This window comes from Sinocyclocheilus rhinocerous, unplaced genomic scaffold (genome assembly GCF_001515625.1).
Source record: "Sinocyclocheilus rhinocerous isolate Xijiao unplaced genomic scaffold, SAMN03320098_v1.1 scaffold561, whole genome shotgun sequence".
Taxonomy (NCBI): Eukaryota; Metazoa; Chordata; class Actinopteri; order Cypriniformes; family Cyprinidae; genus Sinocyclocheilus; species Sinocyclocheilus rhinocerous.
Genome location: NW_015641041.1, coordinates 352,849 through 362,664, shown reverse-complemented (window position 1 = coordinate 362,664; position 9,816 = coordinate 352,849). Strand labels below are relative to the sequence as shown.

Below are 9,816 nucleotides of genomic sequence, written 5' to 3'. Positions count from 1 at the left end.
AACAATCTAATTGTTCCCAGAAGGTCAAACTCTACTCTCCAATTTTAAAATGTATTCACGTTTAATAATCTCAACATAATCAGCTCATATTTGTCGTCAAACAGGGATTAACCAGCAACCCACTCAGTCTAATTCTGCCTGAGGTCTCTGTTTATCCATTAACTTAATTATTTTTGAAAGCGTCACTCTAAAGAGGCACAACGCTGAATATATAACACTTTAGCTCATACCATCTTCTGCATTGTCTTGAATCTGTATGATGTGATACAGTTTTATGTACAGTGTTGGTAATGGTACTTTGATACTGTATATATTAGAGGAGACCGGGGCTAGTTGTCACACAGGAAAAGTTGATCTCTCACTGACTGTAAAGTCTGAATTGAATTGCCAAACGTCTTGCTGAACTATGTTCTCTGGGTTTTTTCATAAAAGTCAGGCTGGGGTAGGTTGTCACAGGAGATTCATATTGTAGCATATATTGTAATTTTATATATTTATATATAACCTATCTGTATATTGTAATTTTAGTTTATATAATATTGATAAAAAATGTATTTTATATTAAATTATTTTATTTAAGTTTCTGATGGACAAAATTATATTCTTGTTACCTTTTTTATTTTGTCATTTCATGATTTATTTTATGTAAAACGTATATCGATTTATTTGTATTTACTTATTTTAGTAGTCAAGTTTGTTTATGTACTGAAGGTGCCTTTAAATAAATCTTGAGAAATATATGTAAAAGAGAAAAAAGTGTGACAACTAGCCCCGGTCTTCCCTACCATAGTCCTGAATGATTTCCATATTCATATAGGCCTGTGCTATTTACATACACTGCAATATGGTGATCTAAAACAATACTATAGTAATACCATGGTACGCGTCCAAAAACGTCATAATATCTTTCGTGTGAAATCGCAGGGATTATTTAAGAGCTCGCGTTGCGTTCTAGCTCATCGCGTCGCGTTCGCGTTCCTCCTGCGCAAATCCCGGGTTGCTGGTTGCCATGGTTTCCCGCATCACATGCGCGGCGGCTTTCCTGTAGCCAGCAACGCAACAACAAAAAAAGATGCCAGCTCTTGAATTCCCTGCCATTTTTACACCCGCAAATTAGAGGACACGGTCGGACACGAGAGGAAGCAGACGCAGATGGTGGAATAGTGAGAAATCCGTCGCGTTGCCTCTGACGCGTTTGCGGGTCATTCTTCTCAGCTGACGCGGCGAAACGGGACCGACTGTTTTACGCGCAAGATCGGGCCGAATTTTGCGCACATTTCACCGTCAGGAAATGAGTATAGAAATCCCCGAGGGCTTGACCGAGCTTCTGCAGAGCTTTACCGTGGAGGTCCTCAGGAACCAGCCGGGGGACCTGCTGGAGTTCGCCCTGCAGTACTTCACGCGTCTCAAGGAGAACGAGACCCGCGGCGGCGCGTTCGGCAATGAGCTCAATTCAGCCGCGCGAGCGGGGAAAGCCGTCAACTTCATCGAGGAGGCCATGCAGATCGACTCCGAAAACGGAGAGGAAGAGGATGATGATGAAGAATTCGTAGGTAATTCATGCGTGCGTGCGCTCTTCCTTCATTCATTGCGATACTAGGACGCTGCGTCCATCGCATCAGCTAGATCCCCAGTTATATATACACAATAGCGTATGCTTTAATGCTCAAAACACTGCTCATTTGTTCACTGGTAATGCATGATCACACATCTCATTTTTTGCAGAAGGGGATCGGAACAAAAGACCAGGCTTAATTTGCTTTAAATGATATTTTTTGTTATTGCACTTCCCGTTTTTATCATCTAAACGTTCTAATTTGATTGCTTTTTTTGATGGACGATCTGGTTTATATTCATAAATATGATGCTAGGCCCTGTGTGCATTAGGACAAAATATTGGCACGAGGCCTTTTCCTGTATTGTTTTGCGCATGCAAATGCTTTGTGTTTCTATGACCATGTGATGTGTGTCAATCAGAGGGAGTATCAATTAAGAGGCAAACGTTTTGGTCAGGCTGTGTGATAACGGATCCATCTAGGCCATTACTGTGGCATATTGAATTAAATATTTTATAAGCATTAATATTCAGTTTTACTGTGATGCACTTTATGAGTAATTTTTCTTTCTTTCCTTTCAGCTCCAGTTTTCAACAGATTTGTCCGGAGAGCTTCTGGTGAGTTTGTCAATTTCCGGCAATGCGGTTCAAATGCATGTACCAGTCAGTTTCAGTAATATGATTATGAACTCCTGTTTTAGGTGCATCGGAATTCATTATCGGGTTCCTGAAAAGAAAAAATAAAACTAAATTTAGTAAATTCAATCTAGTCAAATCAACATGTCAAGTGCATTCATCACATAAATCACATCTGCATAAGAGCTTTCTATGAAGATTTATATTATTGCTTATATCATAGTAATTTACTGTTGAACCTGATGTGGTGACCAAAGAGAATTAAAGGAATAGTTCACATAAAATATAAAATTGCTGAAAATGTAATTACTGTCCAAAACAGCTGTAAACAAATATGTGGGTGGATTTTGATGTGAGAGACAACAGAAGATGAAGGACTTTTTCACTGGAGGAAGCATTATTATGGATTATGGACTCGTATTTTAGCCAGAATCAATGGTTTAAAGTAAAAAAAATCCAGCTTTTCGTTTCACAATACATTAATTTAAGTGATGGACTGGAGTGGTGTGGATTACTTGTGGATTACTGTGATGTATTTATCAGCTGTTTGGACTCTCATTCTGACGGCACCCATTCACATCCATTGGTGATGCAAGTGATGCAATGCTACATTTCTCCAAATCTGTTTTGATTAAGAAACAAACTCATCTACATATTGAAGATTGAAGTACATTTTCAGCAAATTTTCGATTTTTTTTGTGGTGAACTATAACTTTTAATTTAGTATTTTGCTTAAGATATTCCATCTTATTGAACACCCAACTCTGGTTGACTTGCATTTGTGGTCGGAGTGCCTTTTGTCTGGTTAACATATCATTTACTGCTTTCACTGAGTGAATGAGAGAGCTAATGGTTTAATTGGCTAATGGAAGATCAGCTTTGTTTGCAGAACTAAAGTGTTTTAGATGCTGTAAAGTTCGGTCTCTCGTGTATTGCTATAAACCACAAGTGAAGACGGATGGAGGGATTTTAATGTGCTGTGCTGACAGAAATAGGACTGAAATAGGAAATGAAGGCTGATTATAATGGACAAAAGTAGAAGTTTGGTGGTCAATTATACAGAAATGAGTTTATAGTGTCAGGAAGAGGAACATATGCAGTCCTTATATTGATGTGATAGATAGATAGATAGATAGATAAATCGTCCCTACATATATCTTGTCAGGCACTTTATTGTAATGGAAAAAAGCTTCTATAAAACTCATGTTCCCCATCTGGTTTATTTCATGTCAGGTTTGAACTCTTGTGACTGAAAACAGCTCAGATCAGACCAGATGTGATCAAGAATGACATAAAGTGTGGACTTGCACTAAAAGTTTGGGGTCAGGTTTTTTTTTTTTTTTTAAAGAAATTAATACTTTTATTCGGAGAGGATGCATTAAATTGATAAAAAGTGACAGTGAAGACATTTATAATGTTACAAAAGATTTCTATTTCACATCAGTGCTGTTCTTTTGAACTTTCTATTCATCAAAGAATCATTAAATAAACGAATAAGTAAATATTAACTTTTCAACATTGATAATAATCAGAAATGTTTTTCTTGAGCAGCAAATCAGCATATTAGTATGATTTCTGAAGATCATGTGACACTGAAGACTGGAGTAATGATGCTGAAAATACAGCTTTGATCACAGGAATAAATTACATTTTACAATATATTCAAATAAAAAACAGTTATTTTAAATCAAAATAATATTTCACAATATTACCGTTTTTACTGTATTTTTGATCAAACAAATGGAGCCTTGGTGAACATAAGAGTCTTTCAAAAACATTTAAAAAATCTTACCAACCCCAATATTTTGAACGATAGTGAATGTTGTACAGCATAAAGAAACAAAGACAAAACACAAAACGTTTGTACATATATCTTGTCAGGCACTTTATTGTAATGGAAAAAAGCTTCTATAAAACTCATGTTCCCCATCTGGTTTATTTCATGTCAGGTTTGAACTCTTGTGACTGAAAACAGCTCAGATCAGACCAGATGTGATCAAGAATGACATAAAGTGTGGACTTGCACTAAAAGTTTGGGGTCAGGTTTTTTTTTTTTTTTTTAAAGAAATTAATACTTTTATTCGGAGAGGATGCATTAAATTGATAAAAAGTGACAGTGAAGACATTTATAATGTTACAAAAGATTTCTATTTCACATCAGTGCTGTTCTTTTGAACTTTCTATTCATCAAAGAATCATTAAATAAACGAATAAGTAAATATTAACTTTTCAACATTGATAATAATCAGAAATGTTTTTCTTGAGCAGTAAATCAGCATATTAGTATGATTTCTGAAGATCATGTGACACTGAAGACTGGAGTAATGATGCTGAAAATACAGCTTTGATCACAGAAATAAATTACATTTTAACATATATTCACATAGAAAACAGTTATTTGAAATCAAAATAATATTTCACAATATTACTGTTTTTACTGTATTTTTGATCAAACAAATGGAGCATTGGTGAACATAAGAGTCTTTCAAAAACATTTAAAAAAATCTTACCAACCCCAATATTTTGAACGATAGTGAATGTTGTACAGCATAAAGAAACAAAGACAAAACACAAAACGTTTGACCTCTATTCCTGTGATTTTCCAGCACATCAGATGAGCTGAACTGTCAAACATTTACTTGAAGTTAAGGACCAAACATTGTGAAACAGGCCCTGGACTGAAGTAAACAATCTAAAGCTGTGAGCTAGATCAGTCTAGACAGTTCCTGCAGGGTTCCTGGCCCTGAAACTTCAGGTCTAGCTCGTCTGCGATCTGCGAGTGGAGTATGGATCTAGACTAGATCTAGTGGAGTTCCTGGTCTTGTCATCTCTGCACTGGTATTTATGGTGGGAATAGTGGAGAGCAGCCGATCCTCTCATCTCTCTCGCTGTATGTGCTGCAAGCAGCTGGACCAGATTTCCTGCAAACTTTTCTCGAATAGTTCATCTAAAAATGAAAGTTTTTCTTGTCTTGTTTCAAAACCCATATGACGTTCTTTCTTCTGTGAAACATAAAAGGAGATGTTTACAGAACATCTGAGCTTCTGTTTTCCATACAATGAAAGAAAAAAAGCATTGTAAAGTACCGTAATAAAAGTAGCTTATGCAACTCATGGACTGTATTGATTAATATGTTGAATTAGCTTTTATTTTATATTTTCAAATTTTTTTTTTATATTTGATACATTTTTAGGATTTGTTTTTACATTTTTAGTATGTGCTTTTGTAATTTTATTAGTTTTTTTATATTACTATTTAGGTTTATTTATTTTTATTTCAATTTTAGTTTCCATTTTTAGGAATTTTAAGCACTTTATCATTTTATTATTTTCTTTTTAAAATTACAATTTAGGTTTAATTTATTTTTTATGTTAGTTTTAGTCATTTTGTTTTGTGCTTTTGATATTTTATAGTTTTTTTTTAAATATTACTATTTAGGTTTAATTTATATTTATTTCAGTTTTACTTTTAATTTTTAGTAATTTTATTATTTTATTTTAAATATAACTATTTAGGTATAATTTATTTTTGTTTCATTTTTAGTAATTTTATGTGCTTTTGTCATTTTATTATTTTATTTTAAATATTTGTTTTTTTTAATTTTATGTCAGTTTTAATTTTTATTTTTAGTAATTTTGCTTTGTGCTTTTGTCATTTTATTACTATTTAGGTTCAATTTATTCATTTAAATTTTAGTTTTCCATTTTTAGTTATTTTGTTATGTGCTTTTGTCATGTTATTTATATTTTTTTAATATTACTATTTGCGTTTTATTTATTGTTATTTCAGTTGTAGTTTTCATTTTTAGTAATTTTTTATGTGCTTTGGTATTTTTTTTATTCGTTTTTTATATATAATAATGTTTAGGTTATTTTATTTTTATTTATAATTAATGCTTTTGTCATTTTATTATTTTATTTTAAATATTTGGGTTTATTTTATTTTATGTCAGTTTTAATTTTTATTTTTAGTAATTTTGCTTTGTGCTTTTGTCATTTTATTACTATTTAGGTTCAATTTATTCATTTAAATTTTAGTTTTCCATTTTTAGTTATTTTGTTATGTGCTTTTGTCATGTTATTTATATTTTTTTAATATTACTATTTGCGTTTTATTTATTGTTATTTCAGTTGTAGTTTTCATTTTTAGTAATTTTTTATGTGCTTTGGTATTTTTTTTATTCGTTTTTTATATATAATAATGTTTAGGTTATTTTATTTTTATTTATAATTAATACAATCCATTTAGGTAACTCAATACTATAATCTGTAAAACAGTATCTGAGTAGTTCTGTAGTTAATTTATACCCATGTATATGTATTTCTGTTGTTTATATCTCTGTAGATGCACAATCAATGAATACCCTTTGTTGTCACATGACTGTTTTTTAAGCATAAACAAGCATTATTTTAGTATTATTTATATACTATTATAGTTTTGATTTTGAATTTGCTTTTTTTTTTCCATTTTAATTTTAGTTAATTTTTTTTGTCATTTTTATTAGTTTTTGTTATTTTCAAATATTACAATTTAGGTTTAATTTATTTTTTATGTTAGTTTTAGTCATTTTGTTTTGTGCTTTTGATATTTTATATATTTTTTTTAAATATTACTATTTAGGTTTAATTTATATTTATTTCAGTTTTACTTTTAATTTTTAGTAATTTTATTATTTTATTTTAAATATAACTATTTAGGTATAATTTATTTTTGTTTCATTTTTAGTTTTCATTTTTAGTAATTTTATGTGCTTTTGTCATTTTATTATTTTATTTTAAATATTTGGGTTTATTTTATTTTATGTCAGTTTTAATTTTTATTTTTAGTAATTTTGCTTTGTGCTTTTGTCATTTTATTACTATTTAGGTTCAATTTATTCATTTAAATTTTAGTTTTCCATTTTTAGTTATTTTGTTATGTGCTTTTGTCATGTTATTTATATTTTTTTAATATTACTATTTGCGTTTTATTTATTGTTATTTCAGTTGTAGTTTTCATTTTTAGTAATTTTTTATGTGCTTTGGTCTTTTTTTTATTGGTTTTTTATATTTAATAATGTTTAGGTTATTTTATTTTTATTTATAATCAATGTTTACTTATTTCAGTTAGCTGCCAAAGCAGTGTCTCTAATTTTAGATTTGATTGGATTAGATTTGTGTGAGAAAAATTCCCAAATTTAAACTATTATTCACTGAAAATTGTAAATAGTCTTCAAGTTTATAAAAGAGCAGCTTGGACACTCTGCTAAACATCTCCTTTTGTGTTTCACTAAAAGAGTCATTATTACAGTATTGTAATTATTATGTGTTAACCATTTAAAAACAATCCAATAATCCAGTGTTTGAATGTAGACATGAAGATTCAGATGCTCTTAAAATGGCTTGTTTTTATTATAACAGCTTGCACAAAGCTCTGTATTTTAATTGCGCAGTAATGCGTTGTCTAGACTGGTCGGTTTGATTTGTTTTCGACTCTAATCCTGCTTCCGTTTTCCTAATTCATTGGTCTTTGGACAGTTTGTGCGGAGGCGTACAACCCTGATGAGGATGAAGAGGAGAGAGAACCCAGGGTGAGTGGCCTCTCGAAACCTGCTATTGAAATGCTCCGGCGACAGAGAGGTCCTCCTCTTTTATGCATTTCTGTGGCATCTGCTGCCCAGTATCCCATCATGCTTTGCTGTGCCCTCAGGTCACTCACCCTAAAACAGACGAGCAGAGACAGAGACTACAGGAAGCCTGCAAAGACATCCTACTGTTCAAAAACCTGGACCAGGTAAGATTATCAACTGTTTATGAGAGAATAAAATGCAAGGTTTGGCTATTTTTTTTAAAGAACCACTAACATTAACATGGATGGTTTGTTTAGTATATTTTTGAAAAGTTGTCTCATTATCTTGCATATTATGTAAAAAAAAAAGATCAAAAAATGAACCTGTCATCATCTACTCACCTTAATGATGTTCCAAACCAGTGCTATTTTAGTATTATTTACATACTTTTATAGTTTTTATTAAGATTTTTAGATTAGCTTTTATTTTTATATTTCAGGTTAATTTTTGTTACATTTTTATCAATTTTCTTATGTGCTTTTGTCATTTTTTTCGTTTTTTATTATATTACTATTTAGGTCGTTTTCAGTTTTCAGTTTTATTTTTTTTATTTTTAGTAGCTTCGTTATGTGCTTTCTTTCTTTCTTTCTTTCTTTCTTTTAATATTATGATTTAGGTTTATTTAATTTTTTATGTCAGTGTTATATCAGTTTTAGGTTAGTTTAAGTTAGCAGCAAAGGCTGCATTTTGATTTTGTCATTTTTCATAATATTTATATTTTATTTTATTCCAACTTTATTTCAAATTTTAAAAAAAAGTTCAATAGTTTACATTTTTATCATTTGAGATACTATTAGAGTTTTTATTAATAGTTCATTTTCATTTTTATATTTTCATTTCATTTTAATTTTTGTTAAAGTTTTTTTTTTTTCTTGTTGCTGTTGTGTGTTTTTTTGACATTTTTATTTTAGTATTTTTTTCAGTTAATGTATTTTATTTCAAGTAATATTTTTTTAATGGTTTTAGATTTAGCTAACTGTAATAACACTGGGAACAAACCCTGAAATCTGTTAAATATCTCCTTTTATATTTGACAGAAGAAACAAAAATGACAAAACCATCCGTTTTCGCTGAACTCTCCCTTTAACACAAGAAAGGCTCATATTTTGCTCTCCAAACCAACAGGAGCAGATGTCTGAAGTCCTGGATGGCATGTTTGAGAAGGTAGTGGTGACCGGAGAGCACATTATCGATCAAGACGACGATGGCGACAACTTCTACGTCATTGAGAGGTATAAATGTTCATCTTTGGATCATGATGCTGGTGTTTAGACCTTTCAGACGTCGAGATCTCATTGTGTTTCTCGCGCAGGGGAACGTTTGACATCACGTTGAAAGTGGACGGCACCACGCGGACCGTGGGCTCTTATGACGACCGTGGGAGTTTTGGAGAGCTGGCCCTCATGTACAACACGCTGAGGGCCGCCACCATCATCGCTACCTCATCTGGAGCCCTGTGGTGCCTCGTGAGTCATTTCTGTCATCATGTTCCAGGGTTATTATTTATGGAAGCCCTTATCTGCCACTCAATTAAAAAAGAAAAAAAAAGGTAATTGTGACATTTTATCTTACAATTTAGACTTTTTTCGGAGAATTGCAAAGATGTAAACTCAGAATTGTGAGATATAAACTTGCAGTTCTGAGAAAAAAATTGTTAGAATTGCGAGATGTAAACTCAGAATTCGGACTTTATCACAATTCCGAGTTTAATCTTTTAATTCTGAGAAAAAAGTCTGAATTGTGAGATATAAACTCAAAATTGTGTGAAAAAAATGTCAGAATTGTGAGATAAAAAAGTTGCAGTTTCTTTTTTCTTTTTTATCCTGTGGTGGAAACAAGCTATAACACGACGTAGCTGGGCGCTGCGGACAGACGCCGAATGGCACCGCCGGTGTGCCTACACTCATAGAAAATAAAGTATTCGGATTTTAAAGACGTGGCGCAACGCGACGCTGCCTTTCTCGTCCGGTGTGCGACCGCCTGAAATGCTGTTTTTTTCACCTCCGTGCCCAAACGT

General features: G+C 31.9%; 1 protein-coding gene across 1 annotated transcript in view; it reads left to right on the top strand.

The window, feature by feature from the left end:
• Positions 1 to 1,043: 1,043 nt before the first annotated feature.
• Positions 1,044 to 9,816, top strand: part of LOC107754359 (cAMP-dependent protein kinase type II-beta regulatory subunit-like) — an 11,737-nt gene continuing 2,964 nt past the window's right edge. The window contains exons 1-6 of the mRNA XM_016570777.1: positions 1,044 to 1,553; positions 2,138 to 2,173; positions 7,708 to 7,760; positions 7,880 to 7,963; positions 8,925 to 9,031; positions 9,112 to 9,348. Of these exons, the coding sequence (XP_016426263.1) occupies positions 1,292 to 1,553; positions 2,138 to 2,173; positions 7,708 to 7,760; positions 7,880 to 7,963; positions 8,925 to 9,031; positions 9,112 to 9,348 (779 nt within the window). The 5' untranslated portion in view covers positions 1,044 to 1,291. The remainder of the gene's footprint in view (positions 1,554 to 2,137; positions 2,174 to 7,707; positions 7,761 to 7,879; positions 7,964 to 8,924; positions 9,032 to 9,111; positions 9,349 to 9,816) is intronic.